Genomic DNA, 25,552 nt, shown 5'->3' with positions numbered 1-25,552 from the left:
ATTGTGCTATTTAGGCAATTTCCTGCTCCATCTGAAATAAAGGGCAGAGGTATTATCAACTATAGGGATGATAGCCATCCATCTCTTCGGTACTAAAATTGCTTTAGAATTACATGTATGCTTATCAAAGTAATGATCCTCAGTAAAATGTCACTGTCACTGGTCAGCTGTAGGCTGAAGACCTCTTTCACAAAGATATTTTAACATCCTTCTCTAGTAATGCCTGAGCTGTACTTAACAGACCTGTACCTGTTGTGTTAGTTAGGCTTGAAGGATCAGAAGAGAGAGGAATAATTGGCAAGTGTCTGTGATCCATTGAACATCTTATCTAGAGTGGAAGGAAGAGTATGAACAGCTTGGAGTTTATTTCCAAAAATTCTTGGTCTTCTGTTCAAAACAGAACAGAATTGCCCACAACCAGCTTTTTAAGTCTTTGTTTTGTTCCAAACTGATCTTCTCTTGCAAACTTTTAAAAATTACTTTTAAATAATGAAATAATTTGACTATTTATTTTTATTTTTCTTTACATTTACTTACTAGAAAGTGTATATTCAGTGCAATAGCACTGAGGAAGTTTGTATATTTTCTCATTTTTCTTGAACATTCACTCTGTGGGAGAGCACATGGCCGATCATTTTGCAATCAATGTTAAATGCATGAGCTTTCTGGCTTTAAAATATCTGGGATTCTTTGGAGAGCTTGCAATGAGCTTATGTCTTATGTGTCATAATGCTGTCCAGTCCTCTGAGTCACCAGTTGTTAATTTAACATTGCAGTGGTAGATGAACCTGTTTTTATTAACTTTGCTGCCCCAGTTCTGTGTTTATTAAGTTTTTGTCTGTTGTTCTCTAGCTGAGGATCAGATAAGCTCTTGAGAGCAAAACAGATTATTTTTTATTCAAACCAAGCTTTAATAAATGCAAATAAAAATATTTACATAATAATTGTGATAACATGGCTGAGAAAATGTCTTGTTTCTAGGGTTAAAGGCTCCACCTATTGGTTGACTAAAGTGAGAGAAATGTAACATTTTCACATAGAAAACTGCAGGTCCTGCTGACCATCCTGTGTCTTGCCACATCTTACAAAATTGCTGCCTTGAGTGTTTGCGTGATGTCCAATATAAAAACTATGACTTATTTCAGAGGGCTGGGCAGATGTGGCACCCAAAATGATGCACAGCTGAGGGAGGCACGATGGAGGGAAGTCCTTTCCTGAGAGAGGAAGGGGTTGGATTTTGCAAGTGATGTCCTTCTTATCCTGGAAATTATTGGTTTTCTATGCAAAAAATTAGCATCAACTCTTCCATGCCAGAAAAATTAGTGGAACTGAACTAACTCAAATACAGTTGCATGGTAACTTCCAGACATTTGTCACCTTCAAGTTTAAACAAATCAGAAATAGAAATATTGATGCGAATATGAAACCCCAATTCTCCAGTATTGGCTTGGGCAATCTTAGCAGTTCAGGTAATATAGTATTTTGAAGGGCTTCAGAGTCATTCCTGGAGTGCAGTGGGAGGATAGAGAGGTGAAAAGATTCTCCAAGTGGGGCTTGGGGAGGGCAAAGGGAAAGACAGATATTGGGGGGAATCAGGGGGATTTTGGAGACAACTGAGAGCATCGTGGGCATGGCTTGGAGCTCTCACCCTGCGCCTTTCATTGCCCACCTGCCCTAGTTGCATCACACTCAGAGTTTGGCCACTTCCCTCATTTCCTCTGACAACTCCTCCATTCCAATAATTGGTTGTGCTGGTGTGTGCTTGCTGTAATGCAGTCCTACTGTTCTTGCCCATTCATCAGCCATCAGTAATTTGGATGTGCATTGTGCAGCACAGAGTACTCAAAAACTTCATGTTGAAGCCAACAAAATGCTTGGACAAGAGAAAGCTGTGTATACAGTTTATTGCACATGTACACAGACTTAGGTCTGTTAGTGTCCCACATGCTCCTGTCTCCACAGAGGAGGCAGAAGGATTGCCTCTGACTTCACCCTGCTGGTTCCAGATTGTCTTGCTCATCCTGCTCCTTGTGTGCAGGTTCCTGCCAGCAGGCAGCAAGATCACTGTAGAAAAAAAAAATGCCTGGGCTGATTTGTTCCTCTTGGAGACAGGGCATTCACAGCAGCAGCTTGAAGTGCATCCCTGAAATTCAAGTCAGAGCATCTAATTTGAGATGCTTCTGTTCTTTATATTGCCAATGTAGCACTTGCAAAGAGCAATTTAGACAAGATGAGTTACACATCTAATGAAGATACCTTTTAGTTTCTAATGGATTTCAACAAATTGGATGATAGTACAGAAGAACCTGTACCTAGAGAAAATAAAATATAACAAATGGGGGAAAATTAATAGGAAAACAGTGATATTGATGTCAGAGTGCCATATTTTTCGTAGCATTCATAGAATTTCTAGATCTTCTATATACTTGGAAATTAAATCTCATTCATGAGAAATATTATTTCCTTTATGGAATGGAAATTGGAGCATGTTGGTGTTCATTTTATGTGTGACGCATAAGAAAGAGGTTCATGATCCATGGGTCTCTTGTGTCTTGGACCAGACTTACTAATAGGGTCAGATGATAAGAGAAGAAAGAGGAAAATAAATGCTTTTCCTGTTATTGCCCTTTCATTAATCACTTTTTTCCCCCTCCTAAAGCGCTTCTAACAGATCACAAAATAAGTTCTGGTTACAAAAGGAACATGGCAACTTGATGGCTAGTTGGATCAATCTGTGGTTTCTGCTTGCTGCTGGGCTTCAGGCCATGTGAAAAATATTGCACAGTTAATGTTGGCTGAGACAAAAACTCTGTGACTGGATACAGCAAATGCAAAACAGTGGGTTTAGCCATTGTGAGGCATTGCTGGAGCATGTAGAACATATCCCAACATGAAGAGTCACGCACATATCTTGACAGTGACCCCTTGCCCTGGTGTCTCTTGTGCTGACTGGATCATGACACTGTAATTCTATATGCTGCAGTAACTGCCCCATGGCTTGAAAATATCAAGCAAAATACTCTTTCAGTGTGAAAAGACAAGACAGGGTATCCCAGACCATAATAATTCTGAAAACATCAAGCAGTGTGGAGTTAATACTTCTCAGGGCCTTGCCATGGGAATTTTGCTGGCTGTGTCCCAGACTACAGATAATTAATTATGTCAGTGAAAGGCTCTGGTGGCCTGTTTTCTTCAGAAAAAAGTGACATCATCCATGGAGCGCTCTGGCAATAAAGCAGAACAAAGCTGTGTGGGCAGGAAATAACAGACAGATGTCTTCTAGTGCTCATTTGATCTGTTTCGAGCCTTGCTGCAAGAAGTAATACATTGCTCAGTGCTGCTTCTCTTCAGCTCTGCAATCTTTAGCAGGGACTTTTTCAAACATAAGAGGCCAAAATAATTTCTGATGTAATTCTTCTGGAGCCACTTCAGAAGATTTATGCAGTGGCTGAGCTGGTCTATCATGTGCCTCTTCTCCAGTACTGATTTTAGAAGAGCTTTCTGAGCTATCACAAGATAAAGCATAATAAAATTAAATACAGTGTAGAGCTCCAAATGCTTCATTCAAGGCCAGAAAGTTCTGCACGGTGTGGAGAAGACAGTTCTGTTCAATATCCTCAGGGTATTGAACAGAATATGAGGGTTCATTTGTATTTCTGGATATATATTTCACTTACCCTTTGTACAAAGTCAACAATGGTCACTTTTCATCACTGAAGTAACCTCTACCTCCAGAGTACATCATGTACCTAGACTTGAATACAGAAAAGTTAAAAGAAATTAATGCAAGTGAAATCCAGTTTCAAGTATTAGGAAATTAAGCTAAGATGAAAGGTGTTAAAAAAACTTTGCTGTACATAAAGTCTTCTGTGCAAAAAACCCTGATGTAGTCATGCTGTTAGTGCAGCCTTACTTTGACTTGAGTGTGTAGTTTTGGTGCCACAATATAAGAAAGATATAAAGCTATTACAGCATGTCCAAAAAACAGCTGTGAAGATGGTGAAGGGTTTAGAGGGGAAGCCATAGAGCATCTGGGGTCCCTTGGTTTGTTCGGTCTGGAGGAGACTGAGAGGAGATCTCATCGCAGTCTACAACTTCCTCATGAGGGGAAGAGGAAGCAGACCCTGATCTCTTCTCTGTGGTGACAGTGACAGGACCCAAGGGAATGGCCTGAAGTTGTGTCAGGGGAGGTTTAGGTTGGATATCAGGAAAAGGTTTTTTCACCCAGAAGGTGCTTGGGCACTGGAACAGGCTCCCCAGGGGAGAGGTCACAGCACCAGCCTGACAGAGTTCAAGAAGTGTTTGGACAGTGCTCTCGAGGCACATGATGTGATTCTCGGGGCTGTCCTGTGCAGGACCAGGATTTGGATTTGATGTTCTCTGTGAGTCCCTTCCAACTCAGGACTTCTATGATTCTATGATTTTATGTAATTAGCCAGCATTTTGCATCACTGAGTGAGTAATACAAACAAGGCTACTTCAGATATGTGGTACAGGAGGAAAAAAAAAATTACCGAATTTTTGGCAAAAAGATCTTTGTGTGATACAATATGCAATAGAACATCTAACCTCCCTGCTTTGAAAAATGCTTTTTACAATAGAAGGGCTAGAGTGAGCAATCAGGCCTTTAACAAAAGTGTCATTCCAGCTGTCAGGAGTTGCTTTTATTACGTTCTGTGTATATATTTATAGTATTATGAGACAAAATTAAGAAAGTACAATTTCCTTTTAATTATTTTTGTTTCCTCTTAAGATAAGAAAGAAGGAAAGTTACTGGTCTTAAACAGGGACTAGTGGATTAGTGTTAGGAAAGATTTTCAGATACAGGTGTTTGAGTACCCCTGCTTGAAGGTGCTTTCTTTCATTAAAATCAACTAAAGAAGCTATTGATATCCACTTTCTGAGGTCTCTAATGGAACTTTTCAGAAATAAGGCTATTCCTGCCCTGATAGCAGCACATCATGCTCTGGATAGCATGGAAAGCAGTGTGAGAACATTTTCCTGATCTCCCTCTGGATGCCTTGAGTGTGATGTCTATTAACTCTAGGTGAAATATTTGTAAAGCCTACTGGCATTTAGGAAATCAGTCACTGGTAAGACCCCAACATTACATGGATAACCTGTGACCTTATCTAGTTTCGAATGCTGAACAGAGTAGCTGTTGTGCTATAAATAACCTGAACTGTGTGCAATGCAAGGAACAGCAACACAAGTAGAAGTAAAGGTTCCTGTCTGTGGTTTCAGAGTTATCTTTCATCATTAATCACTGGCAAGAAAAATACAGCTTCATAAATATTACACATCTGCTACTTGGTGCACTTCCTTGTGTAGGTATAATAAAGCGTCTTCATAACCAGAAAAGAAATATTCAAAAGCTGGAAATATCAGATTGCCAAAATATTACATAACTGCATTTCTTGTAAACGCTACTCCTGCTCCTGAATTTTCAAAACTTCATCTAATTAAGAGGACTGCTGTCATGTTACTGAAATATTGAGATTTCTCTAAAGTAGTTAGGTGTAAAGTAGTTAGATGCCTCCAGATGTGGAGCTATGAAGGTAATAGTTACCAGTAACTGATTTTGAGAAAGACAAACTATAAATTTGCAGGAAGGCGACTTAGGAAAAAAAATCAGGAGAAGAGTTTAGGACATGTACTGGTAAATGATCTTGAGTTGGGTTTTACTCCTAGCTGACAGTGATTACTTCAACTCCATTTAACCCATCTTGAATACAACTGAAGTTTTTCCCCAATTTACTAGATGCCTTATATGAAACAAGTTTGATCAGTTCAGTCCCATTTCCCAGGTGACAAATGGCCTGTGGCAAAAATTCCCTGTTTAGTGGGTGCTGAGTTTTGTCAGCAGGCTCATGGGAGAGGCCAAAGACTGTGGGAATGGGCAGAGAGGGCTGTAGTAAATTGGCAGGGCAGGGCATGAGGAAGAAGCACGTCTGAACGCCCAGCTCGTGTAACAGTCTTTCCATTGACCAAGAATCTGGTTGCTAGGCTGCCGGACCCCTTTTACAAGCAGCAGAGTCATGCTATTGTTTCCTAAATGGTTTCAATTTTATGCAGGAACCTCTTTACATCCTTTCTATATCTTTTAAATATTTTACTAGGCATGTAGTAAAGCGAGGTTTGGAACACGGCCCCCTGCTCCGCTCAAGTTGGTGAGCAAAAGAAAGTCCTTCTACTTTATTCTGCCAAAAAGTGAGTGTTTCAGGGTAGCCCTGTGAGGAGTGGGCTCACGTCAGCCTTCCATCTGGGCAAGCAGGGTGCACTCGTGAGAGAAGGGAAGCATTGTCTTGGATTTCCCAGGTAGAAATGCAGACCCCATCTCTTTGGTAAGTGCACTCATGAGTGGGGAATAGAGGGGAGGGAAAGGAGAGCAGGCAAAACTTTGTGGGACAGCAGTGCTCCACAGCATCTCAGGCCCTCCATGGGTGTACTCAAGAACTGAGGTCATCAGCCTTTAGATTTTGGCACCTCCAGTGAGCATAAAACAGGCTTAGACATAGTTCAACTTTGCTGTTCAATCAGCATGAGCAACCAAAGGAGTTAAATGAGTACATCTTTAATCTGTCCTTATTGCTCCTACTGCTTAGAAAATCTGATACTTGGGACACTTAATTAATGGAAAAGTCTCTTTATTTTCAAGAACTCACAATCTTAACAGTATAGACAAAAAGGCAGCTCAGAGTTTTCTGTAGGACAAGTGAAGTAATGAAAAACTAATAAAAGTAAATTTTTAAAATTGCATATTTTGACTTTAAAGAGATTCTCTGACTAATTGCAGTCTTCTGGACTTTTGAAAATAAGTTTCATTGTGTTGCAAGCTGTTGCAATATGCAGGCTTCTCAAGCCTGGATGCTCTTTCTCAACACAGCACCAACAAAACAAAACAAAAGCAGGACTTGAGAGATGATTTTCCTGTGCCAAATATCATGTTCCTTCTACCAAAACAGCTAAAAACTGCTCTCTGTGGGTTATACACAAGTTTACTTGCAGTTTGAAATATCTTCCTTGTGTTTGTCTCCTAGCTTACAATTTACGCAAAACAGCATTGTGCTTTGGGGCAAGGGAGGCACCAGCAGTAGATGCCCATCGGCAGAAACAGTTTGCCAGCAAAGTCCCCTCTTCTTAGCTAGGGCCCCCCACTTTGAGCCTCTCATGCTTCTTCACAGGTATGAATTTTGAAGTAGCCCCAGCGCTCCTCGGCAGGATTATTCTGACTTGTTTTCTGAAAATGGTCTGCTTCCTGCTAATCACTAGACATTGGAAGAAAACATCTCTATCTGACTTCTCTTCTAGTTGTTTCAGGGGAAAATTGGTCATCTGGAGAAATAGGAAATCACAAGATGCACAGGCATGCTGTTTTAGCTCCTTCCCTCTATATTATCCCGAGGAGTTTTAGAGAAACTAACTGGAATTCACAAACCCTGAGGCTGATGGATATTGCCTGGATGTCTTTGACATAGGTTAGCTGCCCTTCAGACTCTCCCTATGATGGAGCTTGTTTCTGACCAAATAAAAGCAAATTTGTCTCCAGTTTATTATTAGCCTTAGGTTCCCTTTTTGGTCCAATGCTTCCTAGCAACCTGGGTGTCTGTTTGTCATTTGTTTTTCATGAACTGTTATCACAACTGAAACAAAGTACTTGGTGAATTAACCGATACCCTTGAAAAGATAAGGCTAGGAGAAATGGCTGAGCCCAGAAAAGGCAAAAGGCAGCCTGCCACATTAACGTCATCAAATCCCAAGGGCCAGCAGAGTGCGGGGTACCCAGGAGGAGGTACAGGAGAGGACAGCTGACTGTGCCTCTCGGGATGGTGCCACCCAGCCTGATTCTGTGCTAGGTACCCCACCATGGGCTGCAGCAAGGGCTGCACCATGGGCCCCACCATGGGCTGCAGCAAGGGGTGTTCAGTGCTGACTATCCTATCCGTTCCCTTGGAGCTAGGCACATCACTGCTTCCCTTTAAAGATGAAGCAATGAGTGTTTTTCTTATTTCAAAGTTCTGAACTGAGCTTGGGCTCCTACTTTCCTTCTTGGGGTGTCAGTTCCTCCATTCAGCATCATCCACTCCCCTGGCTTGGCTCCCCCTGGCTTGATTCCCTCTGGCTTTTGGCGACCCAAACCTGCAGCATCCAGAAGCCTTTCTTAGTTAGCAGGGACTTCAGGGACTCTTATTCCTACTCTCTCGTGCTAGAGTTGCTCCATTTTAATAGAGAGTGATGACAGACTAATGAGGCCTGAAGGAAAGTCAGGCAGCACACAACTGAACAGGGCCTGGGCACTTGCTGGGCAGAGCAGCTGCCTCCACCAGCTATTTCTGTATCAAATAACCACTGCAGGGACTGGAGTCCAGCTTTTTGCTTTGCCAATTCACAGTGTTAAATCCCTGATCTCGAGCTGTCTCTGTCTGCTCTGCCCAGCCCTGCCAGTGTCTAATTATGCCATCTGGGGTCCAACAGCTACAGTGTGAGAGAATGAACTCATCCTCCTCCCCTCCCAAATAGGGTCTGAGGTGTGCCTGTCCCTGAGGAAAGGGCTATGTGGAGCATGAAGCTTTGTATGCTCAGAATCAAAACAAAAAGATGTTTCAATATGATTGGTTGTGTCCCTTGGAGCAGAGGGTAGAAGGGAGCTGCTCCCTCAACCCCATCCCTCTGTATTGGTGCTCCCTTTGCACAGTGCTCTCCCTGAGCCTGCCTGTGGCACAGGGCCCCTGCTGGGAGGCACACAGCGGGATACCAAATTAGCTCGTTGGGACAGGATGAACCTCATGGCCTCAGAATTGCCTCTTCCTAAAAGGGCTTAAGACAACACATCATAAAATCTGGATATTTAGGAATTCCTCCATACTCCCATGCTATCCTATTGTGTTTTTAAAGGCTTTTTCTTCAATATAGAAGCATTGGCCTCATGGTGATGAAGACACCAAGACACCTGTTATTTCTACAGGAATAGAGAAAAGTAATACATTCTGAAACCTGTCAAGAACCTGCCTAAAATAACATTTTTCCTGTAATGAGAGTGGCACAGTCTCAGGATGTGATGTAGTGAGGTGCACATGCTCTTTTGCCTTTCTTTGAGACTAGCTCACATAATTCACTTAGTTGTAACATCCATGAGTGATAAATCTTTCCCACTCTCATTTTGAAATAACATGAATACCATTCCAATTTGCATTTTGTATCTTGCAGACAAGTGCAAAGATTTTAGTTAAGGTTACAAAATGTTATACAGTGTAATTGGGCTACTTCTTAATTAGATGGCATGATCTTTGCCTGAATTTCATTATTTATTTTCATGTTAGACTGTTTTAAATTAAAAAAGGGTCTTTGCCATTTCCCAAAATTATTTTCTTGCTTATTCTAAAATCAAGTTAAGTTTTGCTGAGCTGTGGTGCCTCTACGGTTCTGGGTAAAGATTTAAGATTTGCTACAGGGATGAATTGAATGCTGTTATGAACAGCATGGAAAAGCGTGAAGAGTTGGTCAGTTCATAAATCTTAAAACAGTCATCGCTTACATAGGGGCAGGATTTGTAAAGGATTTTTTCTTAAATGTCTGAACCTTTCCTTAGTGCTTAATTTACTTCCCAAGCTCACATAGGTTGTCAGAAAGGCAGGCAAGAGAAAAATGCCCGTACTCTTCTACTCCCCCATCCATTTGCACTTGTGGGAAAGATGTTTTCTAGGGGAAATCCAGGATCTCCCCTTTGCCTACCAAAAACCTGTAGGTTTTACAGTCTTTCCCTGGACTATGGTCTCACAAACATGCCTTGAAAGACAAGCAGGTGCCCTGCCCCCATTTTACAGATGGCTTAACAGGTGTTGGCAAGTATCATTAGAAACAGAGCCCTGGCTTAAGTGTTTGTCCAAGCACAGCCCTAAAACGCTTCTTATTCATAGCCAAGTGGCCTCGCAGAGCTGTCTCGTCATGCCCAGATGTTTGCTCATGCTGCTGGAACTGGGGGCTTCCACCTGGGCCAGGGACCTCCAGGCTGCCCTTGGCCACAGGTGCACCCCTGCTCCCAGCCCCTGCTCCAGCGGCACAGCCATCCTCCATGGCTGGGAGGATTTGCTCAGACTTTCCATGTCTCGTTAGCTGGGGTCTGCAAAATGTCTAGGATTTTGTTTAAAGGGAAAAAAAAATATTTTAAAAGTTACTTTAAAAGAGTATTTAGTCGCAAATTCAGTTAGGGAGTGACTAGGAAGTAGCTATCTGAGAAATATTAGTTCAGCCTACTTGTGCTGCTTGTTCTCCTCATTTCCTTATCCCTTCAGGGAACAGCATGGGCAACAACTAAGATGCAGTGTATGATGAATAATGATGTTTCCTGGCTATAGTTGCAACTCAGATAAAAATTCATAGCATTCAAATGTAATGTCATGCAGGAACAGAATAATTCATCCCTTAAAGTACAATATTTGTATTGGACAGATCATGTTTAATCTGAGATCTCCCAAAATTTTTATATTTGCATTGACAGCCTGTCATTTTTCTAATTTATTTTAGTATATGCAGTCTGTACATATGAAATGCCTCTATTTTCTCCATGTTCCCTCTTGGTTAATAGGTTGACTCATGTTAGTGATTTGCAATATTACAGGCAAGGGAGGATGTGATCCACATGCTGAAGACAGAGAAAACCAAACCTGAAGTTTTAGAAGCTCATTATGGGTCTGCAACTCCAGAGAATGTGCTTCGAGTGCTACACAGGGATGCCATCCTTGCCCAAGAGAAGTCTGTAGGGGAAGATGTCTATGAGAAACCGATTTCAGAGGTAACAACTTCTTGATTGACAACATTATGTCTGTGCAGGGGAAGACTAACCAAAAGTGAAACTCCATATATTTTGGATGTATGCAAAGCATGTAAGAAGGATAACACAGAATTTGTACACTGAAAATAAAATATTTTTCACTCATATGCAGAATAATTTGCAAGTGAAGTCACTGGATTTGAACACAAACCATAAAGAGGTTGCATGCTTCCTAGGGCTGGTGCTGTTAAGCAAGACCAAAATCTTTGGGTGTTAAATTTCTAGTTTTTAAATTCCTTTCAATTGCAGGCTTCAACCTCTACTGCTCACAGGCTTCAACCTCTAGCACTGGTAACTACTCCTTGATTTTCTTGGCATACTAGAACACTCTCATGAGAGTAGTTAAAAAAAGAAGACCTTTGGAGATTGACCATATTTACGGGATCATAAATCCATATTCATTTTACATCACTTAAACTCTAGGACTGCAGAGTCAGTTCAGCCCCTAAAGGAGACTTATAGAACTCCTTGCTTTAAAATTTAAGCAATAAATGAACGTCAAGTAGACCTGAGAATTAGAGTAGACCTGAGAATGTCTGAGGCCAGAGTGGATGCCAAAATAAACAGCCACTGCTCCTGTTCATAGGTTCATAACAGTCCAGGTCATGGGGAAGGAGCATGCAACAACATAGTTCATCCAATTAGAACATTTAATTTATTCACCAGGAGTTGTGTCTACCATGGGATATCTGTGTACTGTGTATTCTCATTGAAGCATCTCCTGGAATTTTTGGGATGTTAATAAATAAGGAAATCAAACCATAGTATGTGGGAGCATACCTAAAATACTCTCAGACAAGATCAAAAGAGCTTAGCGAGGATTTTTTCAAAGAAGCTGATAACTTGACAGGGACCTCAATGTACAGCTTTTGTCATGTGCAGATTCACGAGGCTTATATTAAAATAAAATAGAAAAATTAGGTGCAAAAATCTACTCTGAAAAGCTGAACCCAACGTGGCTCCTTTATAAAATGCAACAACTTTTTCATATTGACTGCCATGGTCAGTTTTGGAGAGCAAATTGCCATGGTCCTCCTGCTCTCTTATTTCCCTCAGTTTACTGAGATATGCTGTGAAACAACAGCAGCCCAGGGCAGCTGGACCTGAGGAAGATGAGATTCTCACAGGATAAGGGGTGGGAGTGGGCAGAGCAGGCTCTGCCAACAACTATGCCAGGGGCAGGCAACCAGACAAGTCCCAAGGCTGAGGGCTGCTTCAGCAGGGAGGAGGCTGGAATTGGTCATCTGCACCCAAGAAAAGGCAAAAGGAGCAACATGAATAGCCGTGGTGGATTTAGAGTGCCCTGGCAATTTTTAGACACACCTTCCTGGTTTTAATGTTTGTTTGAATAATAGTTGGCATATTAAATTAATAAAAAATGCAAAAGACAAAATGGGTAAAGGGTTGTGAAAAAGGGTTGTGAATAAATAAAGAGAATTTCTGTCAAAAAACAGGCTGAGGGGAAACTCCTAAGGCTTATATTTAATTGTATTTGGTAATGTAAAACTGAATCTGGACAGAATCTAAATAATTTGGATCTTTTATCTCAGCAGACTTACAGGTGTATTAAAGATGCGTAACTCAAATTTCAGCCTTCAGATTACACTTTATGCTCCACATGAAGGTGTCTAGTCCCCATACAGGTGTGTGAATTCAGGCTCCCAGGCTCTGAGTTCTGAGCTACAGCTTTTTCCTAGTGAAATGAAGAAAGCGTGCACAGCACCTCACCACAGGGGAAATACGGCACTGCAACAATATTATTTGTTACCCTAAAGCTAAGTGAAATTCTGTCCTTTGTGTATCTGAAAACTGTGCAAATGTTTATTGCTAATATGTCATCCAAATAAATCATTACTTTCACAGGGCAGTTATTCTTATTTCTAGTCACTGCTTTATGTAAAACCCAATATATATAATTATGAGACTTGCATTTACCAAATACAACATTGTTGGTCAATAAATTAGATGAAGTAAGCAAGGAGACCTTTAAAACAGTCTGTTCTCCGTTCCTACAATTCAGCTGGACAGACTTGAAGAAAAGCAGAAGGAGACATACCGGCGCATGCTGGAACAGCTCCTGTTGGCAGAGAAGTGCCATCGTCGCACCGTTTACGAGCTAGAGAATGAGAAACATAAACATACAGATTACATGAACAAGAGTGATGACTTTACCAACCTCTTGGAACAGGAGCGGGAGAGGTGAGTAAAAGACTACGCCCAGTGTCCCCAGCGCTTGTCCCTTCAGCAGTGACATGGCCTGGTATTTTTACGTGTAAAACATCTGTAAGCGTCAGTCCACTCCTGTCATTTGTAGGTACATTACTGTGCACATCTGGAGCTGGAGGAATACCACTGAATGTTCCTGTAGTGTGAGCTTGACTGAAGAAACAAATTTGTTTTGAATTAGTCATGCCCGTTTTGGGTACCTCCAGGCAGCTTTTGATCAGATGTTATTTATGTTGGCTAAGTTTGGGACTGACTTGCTTAGCTAAGTGCTAAGTTCTGTGAAGGACAGAGCACTGTTGTCACAGCAGGAGGGCAGGGTAAGGAAAACCACAACACACATCAGGATACTGGCACACAAGTGATAGGACTCTGCCATGCTCTTGTGTTTAGGCTTGCAAAGTCACAAACCATTTGCATTCTTTTTCACATTTTGAAGATGCATGCCTCAGGCAAGTTATCTGGAAGAAAATATTATCATGCATTACAAAATGTGCCCAGCCTGTGATGGACTATCTGCGGTGTTTATCTCACAGTCTCATACACCCCACATTTCTTTTTTTGCAGTGTGTATCCTGCTTTTTGGATGAGTAATTTGTTTTCTGTGTCTCTAAGAAAAGAAAGATCACCTACCTTAGCTGAAGACTGAGCACTCAGTAACAGCCTCAGTTTTTCAGTATGGAATTTTTGTGCTTATACCAAACTGCTTGAAATCAATCCATGTTGTGTTGTTTTTTTGGGTTTTTTTATTTTTAAGGCTCTAAGAAAAATACTTAAGGCAAGTTCAAAGAAAAAATGCTTTTGAGGAAACCACAGACTTGTGGCAGACATTTGCAAAAAGCCAGGAGCAGAACTGTTTAGTGTATTTCCTGAACTCAGTTCAGCGCCAACTTTGAGTAGGTGGCACATGAGCTACAGTGACTATATTTCCTGGTTTAATAGCTTTTGGTTTTGTTCTGTCTTTACTTTCCTGGGTTGAATGGTAAACTTTAAAGAACAAAAATGCTTCTGCATCTTAGCATATTGATTCTCACAGTAGAAAAGGAAAAATGTATTTTCAAGTAAGGACCAACTTCACATCTGATTATCATAGAAGACATTTTGTCTCTATGCTAAATATCCATGTATGTGTGGACATGCAGCCACTAAAATGCTACAAAAGGGGTATTAAAATACCATTTACATTTGTCCTTACATTTTAATATTCATAATGATTTGACAATTGTTGCCTTCTTATTATTCCCCCTCAATGTGTGAAAGCCACTAAATAGTCTACTATTATGATGTGGATTTAATTGACTTTATTGAAGTGATTAAAGAGCTTTTTGTCAAGATATCATGTCCCATATCCGTGGACATTTTCTCTTACCCTTCCTGCTCTCTCAAACTTCAAGTTTTCTACATTCTACAATTTTTGGAAAAACAGCTATAAGAAAAGGAAAATTTGAATTTGAATATCCCTTGAAAGCAAATCTTTAAGAGCAACTAAATCCACTGGCTTTATTCAGCAGTGCACCTGTACTGGTGGCTGCAGGGGAATAATTGAAGTGCTGAAGCCCTCTTGATTTATCTTGAGTAACACCAAAAATCTGGTGTTTGCTATTTAATCCATTTTGTTTGTCTATGAAACTAATTTGTTTCAAGATAGTAGTGACAAAGCAGAGAGAACATGACATGCAGCTAAACATAGAAAACCAAGATGCATGTACCTCCCTCTTCAGGTTCCTCCTCTCAGATCACGTACAGAGCAGATTAGCAAAATCAGGATGGGCTGGAAACCACTCGCTAAGCATAAAGTCTTAAACTATCTCAGTTTCTTACCTTTGTTTTCTGAGAGCACATGAAACTGAGGCTGCACCCACGTCTTTGTAGGTATTAAAAACTAGAAGTAGTATTGTTTGAGGGCTATATTCACAAAGAAACAGAGGGTGATAGGATGACTTAGGAAAGCCCCACAGTGGCAATAGATTTTGTCAAAAAGAAAGAGTTTGAAGTGGAAAAATTAAATTGCAACAGATTAAAGCATACAAGAAACTCATACTAAATTTACATATTGGGACAGAGAACTGACCTGCCTAAAGGCATTTTTTAAAGTCCTGCATAGGCATTATTGTTTTATAAGTACCACTATAGATATAATTCATTTTACTGTGGTACTTTGAGGGTTATTTTATTAAGAGCTGAACAGACTTGTAGTCTCTATGAAAACAAAAAGGGACACAGAGTTCAACTTTGCCCGTCAGCCACTCTGCTGCACTCACAGTTATAATGTTAATGAGACAGGGTGAGCCAGAAGAAGAACAGTGCTGCAGGATGGCCATCTCACAGCAGTCTGCTACAATGAGAAAAGTAATCATTTCTATAGTGGATCTAAGCAATTTCAGCAGTTTCTTTCCTCACAGTAGTTTATCAATCTTCCCTAACCATTGTTGTCTACATCACCTTTCGCAGGTCACATCTGCTTTCTCTGTCTTGTGAAAGTTTGAACAAAACAAAAAGGGAATTCTTTAAGAAAGAAATATGCTTCAGTTCTAATGTATGTCTAATATTCTCTTAATGTATTTACTTTGCAGTATTTTTTACATGCGCTTTCATACATTATCTCTAATCCATCTACTACAACATGATATGAAAGCAAACAGCTCCTATGAGTGACTAATTATTAGGCCAGCCTCATACAGGAAGGAAGTAACAGGAAAACATGATTTCTCAAAAATAATGACACATGAAAAGTATAAAGGAGAGAAAACTGTTCACTGGGATATTCAAAATATATACGCCTGGGGATGTGGGGGTAAACAGAGAAGGCTGAAGGGCCTCATTGTTGCTGTTGGCTCTGCAAGACCAAGTGCAACTGACCTGAAGGAAGATTGTGGAAAACGTTTCCATGTTACAGGAAAAGAGTAGTGATGATCATTTGCCAGGTGGAGATGAAAGAAATCTGGTACTTTTAGTGGAAGGTGGTTCTACAGACATGGTGGCTGAAGTGTTTTGAAAATTTCCCTATAGTATGCTGTAATAGTATCTAGTGATGTTTGATAGTTAAGGACAGTATTCTCTATTTTTCTGTGCAATCAAATTCCCCTTTTCAACACTTGCCCACCTCAGCTGCTGTACCTCTAACATCAAGTTGTGCTTGGGTATCTCTGATTCCGGGGAATGTAGAAGCGGACATCTTCCTGGAACCTCCTGAGGAGGCTGAGGAATATGGAGAAGAGCTGAAGGCTCCCAGGCGCCCTCAAAGACTTGGATGATAGATGGTGGTGTAAGGAGTCTCTGGTCTGAGAGGTGGAGAATGAAGGGTCCGGTCAGAACTGCATTGATGCTGTGTCTTGCAGTGGGCACTTGGAGAGCAGCAGAGCAGGCATCAGCAGCCTCAAGGATAAAATTAATCTTCCCAGCACAGGCACCCTCATGAACTTCAGCAGTGCTTTGGGGAGGGAGCTGGTGGCGTGACTTTGGGCTGAGCTGGGCACAGCTAAACCAGCTATTGGTACTTCATGACCCCAAAAATTCTTGTATAAAGCAGGCTTAACATGAAATGGTACTTAGCTGTTCTCTATGCTGCCTAGTCCCAGCCCTCTTACCTTCCCTTTTAGGGAACTGGGGGCAGGGTAGGGGGGAAATCTTTAGTTTATCAAATGCAAACTTTTTTTATTTGATCAGCAGGGCTTTTTTTCCTGGGGGAAAAGGGTAGAAATCTTTGTAATCTCAGCATTTCTTTGGCATTTTGATTAACCTAAGAGATGAGGTTATAATGCTGACATTTTTAGAGGTCCTAACCTCTGAAATTTTTTTCTTGTGCCCTTCTTTTAATCCTGTTGGATGACAGCACATTTTGCTCCTATTAAAAGCACTGGAAAGCTCCCACTGACTTTAAAGGTTCAGAAAGAGGCTTGAGGTGAGGACCACTGAGCCAGTCCTGCCACCCAGGATGGATAGAAGAAATAGCCTGAAAGCCTGGAAAAATGGGAATAGGAGGGAATTTCTTTTATATGGATGAGATGTGGGTTGCCCAACAGAGGGTGTGATGTGGCAGAAAGGCTCTGTTGGAGCTCTGTTATGGGGGATCCATGCGACTGCTTTGTGCATAATTTGATGACTTCCAGCACGATCCCTGAGACTGCTGAGACTTTGTCATCCCACCACACAGTGATCAGGAAATACACACCCAGTATCTCAGGGTTGCCTGTGCTAAAGGATAGATACATTTTATTGTAAGACTTCACTGAAGTGATCAGGATTTAATATTGGTTCTTGCTTTCCTCAGTGCTTCAAATTATTCTTTACAACCACTGCGAGTGTTCTCAGCGCACTGAAGCATTTCATGTTTTCCTCAAAGGCAAGGCTGAGGAGTCAGTCTGTACTTCCTAAGCATTGCCCTGCTAAATCTGGTTTTAGTTAAGCCCTCTTTTTGAAGTACGTGGCCATAATTAGATCTGCGTAGAGGAGACAGCAAGACTGTGACCCCAGCTCTTTCGTCCACAAAGTTCCCTTTCAGTCTCACGTAAAATTGTCTCCTCTTTGCCTTCCCCGTTGCAGCACCCCCAGCAAGGAATGCACTGGCAAGGCCCTCGGAGGTCTGTGATAATACATTCCTCTGGGCTTCAGTCATGCTGGCACCGAGATGCTCTTGGCTGCTCTGCTGGTGATGTAATTCTGGGCCCACATCACCTGCAAAGGAAACTGATCTGTGAGCAATAAAGCACACAGCCCTCTTGAAACAAAAATGGGAGTGTTGATGTTAACAAGTTTTCCAACTCTCTTTTTTCCTCTTTTTGCATTTCTGGTTTTATTACCAAAGCTTCCCTTCTCCCTTTTCCCACGAGACGGCAGCACCAAGCCTTTCACTGGGAAGTGCTTGCCTTTTTGTTTCCCTGTGTTTCATGGATCCAAGCAAGTGTAAAGGCTGGAGTGTGATATAGATTGGGGATTCTGTGTGTGTTGCCTTTCCAGTTTGTGTTTTTCCTCAATTTTTATGAAGTCTGTAAAATAAAGGAGCTGGCAGGAAGACAGCAGGGAAGAGTATCCATCAGTCAATTACTTGTTAAGAGAACAATCAAGCCAAAAATATGAAGTGTTCAGGACTAATACATTTCTGTGATTTACCACCATAAAGCCAAATTCTGTGGTAATAATAGGCCCATACAGAAGTATTGGGGTGAGGTATAAGATCCAAACATATAACACAAATTTTGGCCTGTAACTATAATCTGTTGGTGATTCCTCTAAAATCTAGAAATTAGGTTACTTTACAGAAATAGTTTTGCTATCTTTTTTTTTTTTTTAATTATTTTTTTCCCCAAGAGCTTTTAGCCATATTTGTACTCTGGCTTTTTTTTCTCACATGGAGATTGCTTCTGTGTCTTGGTTTCCAAATTGTGACCAAAAAAAAAGGAAAAGCCATCCCAAAGGGACTTCACCATTGCCTACAGCAGTTACTCATCTTACCACACATTACTGGCCTTACTAGACCACTGAGTCACTCTGTCTACTTTTCAGTAAGTGCACTGTGGTAAGCACATTTCTTTCTCTCTCAGGATTTTTTCATAGAGAAGCACAGAGGAAAGAAAGAGAAAACAATTTCTATTTCTGCTCCTTGTTTTTCTCATGTAGAATGTGTTTAGAGAATTGTTTACCTGGGGTGATTCCTTGATTGGATTGTGGTGAGGATTGTTTGAGCCTGATGGCCAATCCGATCCACCTGTGTCTGGACCTTCGCGAGGAGGGTCACGAGTTGGTAGTGAGTTAGATATGGTAGTTAGAGCAAGTAGGTTCGTAGTTTTAGTATCTCCTTTAAATAGTATATTAATGTATTATAGTATAGTTATAATAAAGAAATCATTCAGCCTTCTGAACTAGAGTCAAACATCATCATTTCTTCCCACTGGGTTTGCCTGCATTTTACAATAGTGCACCTCTAAACTTTTAATATTATAATGTAGAAGACAAGGGCAGCAGTGCATTTTTGTTCTTTCCTTTTCAGGCTGACATGCTATTGGTATGGTTTGGAAAAGTTGGTTATTTTCCGTCAATGTAATATATTCACAGGGTCACAGATCAGAAGTTCTGGGGTAGTCTATTAAAATAAATGAATTAAAAATCCTGGCAATGACAAATACAATTTCTGCACAGTTAAGTAAATCTGAAGGTCATCCATTTTGCAGGTCCTGTTTTACAGCTCTAGCTGACTGCAAGGTGGCGATGAAGCAAAGTTTATGTTTTAACTAATAAATCTGGTCTCAGCTTCCAACAAAATGGTTCCAAAGGTAATTTGAAAATGAGAGAACAAACAGTTACATCTGACTGTGGAGAAACAATATGAAAGTATTGCAAATCTTACACAATGTGAGCTGGGACTACTCCAAATCCATCTCTTTACACTTGGATAGTCCTCAAAACTGTCCAGTCTTTCAGTCACTTCTGGGATTATATAAAATGGCATCATGTGTTGTTTCAGCTACTTTTCCAAAATTTTTTTGAAGTAGGCATCAGCTTCACAGCCCTTGAGAGAGAATTATTATACAAAATTATATATACTTCATTATTCCTAGCAAGTTTGCTTGCTATAATCATCAATTCAAATGCTCCCAGGGTCAGACAGGGGAAAAAATTACTTCATTCAAAATCTACTCACGAACTCAAACTCTGTCCAGGGTGCAATAGGTAACAATTTTAACATTTAAGAGGCCTTTGGCATGTTTCAGAGTTATTATACTACTGAAATAAATATCAGTTCACAGCTCTACTGAGGCCATCTTTTTAAGTTGTCGTTTTTTAGGCAAAGAAAACAAGAATTGAATCAGGGTCATGTAGGGAAAATTGCTTCCTCATTCAAAAAGATTAGAAACAGGTTTCAGTTGAAATGCCAGGTTTCAGTGAATTTCTAAAAAATTTAAATAGATACCACTTATTTACAAGTATAAATATATAATAGGCTCTTGAGCTTGAACATGTTGGATATTTGCTTTATGTTGAAATGAAAGTTTACATGTGCAGAGATGCACAGTCTAATTAGTGAAGTATATGACCTACTGCCCTAATGCCCTACTAATATCCAAGACCTGTTCTGCATGGTCTGATAACTCCTGTAAGTTGTATGAAGAACCTCAGGACATCATCTGACTAGGGGGGTTATTCTGAATCAGTGAGCCTATATGGAAGCTTTCCTAACCCTAAACAGATGTGATGCATTTTCCATTTTCTTTCCCCAAAAGGCTGCTAAGTCATGCATCTCTTCTCATTTCTGCAGTATCTCCAGCAGCAGTGGAGATTAGAAATAATGAGTTTTATATTTGCATCATTTCAGTTTTCATTTCTTTTTAAGGCTTGTATGTGAAGAAATCTTAAGGCAGAAATAAAACATCCAGGGGGTGCAAATATCCAGACAAAGCGTTCTTGTGAAATTTGACAAGGCCTGTGCAAATGTGAGGCCAGAGAAATGCAGAAATGTATAATTCACTTGTAAGGTACCTGAGTAGGTGCCTGACTATAATACTGTGCTGCCATAGGTAGTATTTCAACCATCTTTTTAAAAACTCATTAAGACATACCATTTTGGATGTAAGACTATTATTAATGTCAACAAAGAAAATCTGGTGACCTAATTCACAAGACCAGCTAGTCAAAAAACCAAATCAAATAACCCTGTGATTATGCCACTCACCTGGACCACGATAGACTTTTAATCCTTCTGTCAACTTGTTGGGACCTGAATCTACCTTTCAGAGGAGTCCTTCCTGGTCACATCACTGGTTCCTTGGGGCATCTCTTCCCATTCTTCCTGGGAAAAATGGTTCTATTTTAATTGTTCTATTTAAGTCACTTACATAATTTGGGGTTCGTTTCACCAAAGAGATTAAAATCTTCTTGTAGGTCAAGGCCTGAGTATTCAAATTTCCCACACAGAGGAATTCACTGGTCCAGGTAGATCACTTCTGAAAAAGGGAGGATTTTTCACTTGTTGGTTTGGTGAATTGGGCCACGCTACAGTCCTTTCTATCCCCTGCTTTTCTTAAAATGACAAAAATGGAAATGAAATTACTGATCTGAAACAAGCAAATGTTTCACTGAAATCCACATGAAACACTTTTCTCACTTGAATGAGAGAAAAAAAATTCAGCTTTTAAAAATATATTTCTTAAATTTTTGGTTTAGCTCTGAAACTGAAAAATCAGTTACACAGCTTTGTTTTGCAGTTGCTTATGTTAGGCAATGATTAATAGTAACGTAGCTGAACATGTAATGCCTTAATGAGGAAAGATAAAGAAATGAGCAGAAAATGAGGCTAAATTATAGCGCAATGACAGCAATGTTTTTCTGATGATAGCAATTATGTCATAGCTGAAAAAGTATCTCTTGGTGACAAGTACATATATCATAGAATGAAAGTTCCTGTACAATTCCATTTTAAAAGTTCATTTTCAGAGGAATCAGAAAGGGATAGATGTAGTCTCTTTCATCATTTAAATGTCAGGCTTTTCCTAGATGACTTAACTTGTTTTAAAATGATGCACAGCTTTCAACATTTTTTCATTTTGGAAATTACTGCCTGGGATACAGCCGTGGTTTCCAAAACCAGCAGGGGCAGAGCGGTGTCCTTAGCAGCGAAAGGCAGGCGGGCGGTGTGGAGTGGAGGACAGCTCATGTGACATGGGCACAGCTCATCCTGCAACAGAGGAGAGTCTGTCCTGCTTTCACTGCCCCGTGTCCTCACCTGACAGAACAAGTGCTGTGGCTCCAACTCGCTTTCAGTGACAAGCACCATTGCCTTGTGCCCAACATTATTAGCACACCCAAGCTTTCTGCATCCATCTTCTTCAGGTCTTAGGAAATAATTAATCCTAATGCTGGATTTTATAAGCACAAAGCTGGCACTGTTGCAATTCCTTTGAAATCAGTAGAGCTCTTCTTGATTAATGGGATTAATAGAATCAGAGTAGGAATTCCGAAATGTGTGAATGCTTGTACCTGTAGAAGTCTATACATGCATATATAAATGTATTACATACAGCAGTTTCTTGGGTGGAATTATAGCTTCTGCATGGGAGTCTGCTCTCCAGCAAATTAACTTGTCAGCAATACATATTTCCTGTAAAATAGTATTTTTATATAACTTATATATGCATTTTGGTTAATCATAGTAATTGTAACAACAATAACAACAACAACAATAATAAACCATAATAATAATAATAATAATAATAATAATAATAATAATAATAACAATGATAACAATAATAATAGCAATAATAATAGCAACAGTTTTAATGACTATAATTTTTTATATAACTTCCACAGCCAAATTACGCCTTTGTGTTTTGAATTATTTTTGGTCAGTATTGCCCATTGATTCTACCAAGGAGGCTCTAAGCTTTTGCCTCCTTGTGCCTGAGGCATCATTTGCACTTATGTCACTAGAAGATTTTGAAAAACAATAGTGATTTGTAAGTGAGGATGCTTAGTGGAAGTCAACAGCTAACGACTGAATTACTGATTAGAGAGCAACAGGGCCAGACTGCTTATGCTTGCAGTTAGTCACAGGGCAATACAGACATGGAAGAAAGGAATTTGAAGACAAAGGCAAGCACAGCACCTTCTAATTCCCACTTACTGTATGAAACTGGCTCAGTTTCTTCTTGCTTGCTCTCCATCTCAGAACCTGAGTTTTCCCCGTCCTTTTTTTTTGCTGTTCATATACTCAACAGGCTACAGTCAGGACATGATCTTGGAAAGGGGTAGTGCAAACTAGAAGTATTTCAGACTGAGGAGAGAAATAAAACCACACATGCTTTTTTTATGGCAAGGGGTGCACAGGGTCTGGTGCAAGTAAGTGTTTCTTGGAATGGAAGCACTGACAGCTCCTGTTCTTGGGCAAGGGGCTGTGGTCAGCCCATGTCTCTCTCTCTCATCCTCAGAACAAAGCCCTTGCTTTTAAAGACTTTTATGTACTTCATAAGGCCCAAATAATCTCAGGTGAAGAATGATATTCAGTTCAGGCAAGATGACGGGACTACCAAGGATGTGCAACAGCAAATCTGGACAACCAAAACACAGATCTGCTGAAAAATCAGAGGCCTGTGACCATTCATATTTATATGTGTACTGGTTGGGTATTTTTTGTCTGGGATGTTTGGGTTTTTTGGTTTTGTTTGTTTTCTTTTTCTTTTCCTTTCAAAATTCTTCACTGATTGCATTCCAGATATTTATGGGAGTCTTTTTTGGATTCTGCTCTAAGCAACTAGAAGTAAAAGGTTAAAATAGCAGGCTCAAACCTTGGGTGAGTCTAGGCGGTGTGTGTTGGCTGGGGAGGGGAGCTGTGGGGACAGAATCTTCTCTAATTGTCTCTCAATAGACACAAATCTAATGCAATCAGCAAACCTTAGAATTGCATGAGCTGTAGTAAATAGCTATGTGGTAATCAAAAAGCTTTGTTTAGGTTCAAGGGGGTTTATTTGGTATTTTTTTCACAGTTGTGATGGGTTTGTTTTTTGGTTCTTTTTTTTTGGGGGAGACGTGCTCATTTATGCTGCACCTCTGGAACACAGGCAAAAAGCACTAGCAAATGTGGGGCTGTGGGATGGATGTGGTAAGCAAGTGTGTGCTCCTTTGTGTTCAGGGCAAGAGCTGAGGGGCCTGGCATGAAAAATAATGGAAATACCTTCACAGCCTTTCAGACTGAGAGCTGGGACATGGCATATTAGGATGTGGTGTGACAGCCAGGATTACTCGATGCTGATGTTGTTAAAATCTATCAGTCCCTCTCTAGATCTTAAAAGCAGCTGCTGGCTGCTTTTTACAGCATTTGAAAAATTTTCTGAGGATTCATTATTTGCTAAATCATTGATTATATGACACTCACAAGGAAGTAATTTAAAAATCAAGAAGGAATCTTCATAAAATTATTTATTTTTCTCTGCTTTTATAGGTGTGCATTGTATTATTCTTATGTCATTGTGACAAAGGTGGCTGAATGTGATATGAACAAATGCACACAAAGGCTTGTATTTCTAAAAAAGTCTGAGATCCTGCATTGACAGAGATGAGTTTTTATATTGACTCCACTTGAATAGTTATTTGCTCTCAAACTGCATTGCTGTTGTACAGCTGTGTGAGCTTCTCCATGCTTGACTAGCCCAGTGTGTGCAATTATATTAATGATGCTATTTCCTAAATCCAGATTTTAAACTTTGTCACTCTTTTCTTTTTTTTTTTTTTTTTTTTTTTGTTTTTTTTTTTTTTTTTTTTTTTTTGTTTTTTTTTGTTTTTCCAATGTTTGCAACCCTCTCATGGTGACTCCAGACACCCCATCACTTGTATGGTTTGATGTTAAAATGAAGCAGGAATTCTTTGAATTCTGTTTTCTCTCATTTTTCCTGCCCACTAGTTTTATTCACTCTATCAAGTTCTGTATTCCAGTGGTGTATCGAATGCAGAGCAGTGAGGTACAAACCTTTAGTTTTAGGTGTAGGACCCAAGTGCCTTTCAATCCCAGTGAGTTACTGGGTTACCTTGCTTGAAGGATGTGTCAGTGGGAAGAAACATAAAAGAAAAGAAAGTCCAGGAAAGGTCAGCAGGAGTGAGAGCAATGGGGCAAGAATGGAACTGATGGACCTGGACTGTTAAAAATGAGGAACAGCAAAGAGACAGGTTCAGGCCAATAGAACAAAAGCAACAGAAAGGAGAAAATGAATCAGGATTAATTTCACATCCTAGACCCAGCTGGAGCAAAAGAGGCCAAGACACTCCCAAAAGACAAATTCTCTCTGGGTAAACTGAGACTAGGCATGGTTCTCCCTGCTTTTAAAGACTTGAGCTCACTCTTCCACCTATTTTTTCCCCATGAACGCCTAGCACCTCAAAAGCAAGTAACTTAGAAGAACAAAGGTGGAGTCCAGAGCAGGCAGACAGTGTTAGTGAGGTGCTCTGATAGAGCACAGGTGGGTGAAGCAGCCAGAACTAACAATGGTGGGTGCACAGAGGGCAGCAAGTGGCATCCTGCCAAGTGTCCTTGTCTAAGCTCCTGGACACCTTTTCCCTTGGCTCCCAAAACACTCTTGTTGAAGGGCCATAATAGGCTTCTATGAGACTCCTGGTGCTTACTCCCAGAATATGACCAAATCATACTATGAAGCAATAACCATGACATAGGCAGGTCCTGCTTCAGATGAAATCACTTTTACTTAAAAGAATCCCAGCAGTATTGGAGATACTGAGCTTTCCAGCTATCAAAAGGATACACACAAGTGCTAAGAAAGCAGAAAACCAAAAGGAAGGGGGTAGAGTGCAACAGGGGAAAAAAAAGTCAGAAATGCTTTTGTTAAACTTTTGAATCATGCTTTGACAAAACACAGCAGATCCCAACATAGGGTGATTTTCATGCTGTAATAAACAGAAAAATAATTTAAAACCTAGGCAGCATGACTTATTCTGAAGGATCTGAGGAGTAATAAAAAAGCCTGTGTGCAAACGTGTGTGTGTGCACACAGTTTCTTTAAC

At 40.3% G+C, this 25,552-nt stretch overlaps 1 protein-coding gene across 9 annotated transcripts in view; it reads left to right on the top strand.

Annotated features, from left to right (window-relative positions):
- The window catches only part of FILIP1 (filamin A interacting protein 1), a 102,855-nt gene that overhangs the window by 49,473 nt on the left and 27,830 nt on the right, over positions 1-25,552 (top strand). For all 9 annotated transcript variants that reach the window (XR_010997072.1, XM_068183860.1, XM_068183857.1 and 6 more), the window contains 2 exons: positions 10,619-10,792; positions 12,852-13,030. Coding sequence is in view for 8 of the 9 variants with exons in the window: in XM_068183860.1 (XP_068039961.1) it covers positions 10,619-10,792; positions 12,852-13,030 (353 nt within the window). In the remaining variant the exon portion in view is untranslated. The remainder of the gene's footprint in view (positions 1-10,618; positions 10,793-12,851; positions 13,031-25,552) is intronic.

The sequence above is a fragment of the Anomalospiza imberbis genome, chromosome 3, assembly GCF_031753505.1.
Source record: "Anomalospiza imberbis isolate Cuckoo-Finch-1a 21T00152 chromosome 3, ASM3175350v1, whole genome shotgun sequence".
Lineage (NCBI taxonomy): Eukaryota > Metazoa > Chordata > Aves > Passeriformes > Viduidae > Anomalospiza > Anomalospiza imberbis.
The sequence above is the reverse complement of the archived record's forward strand: the minus strand, read 5'-3'. Positions and strand labels throughout refer to the sequence as shown.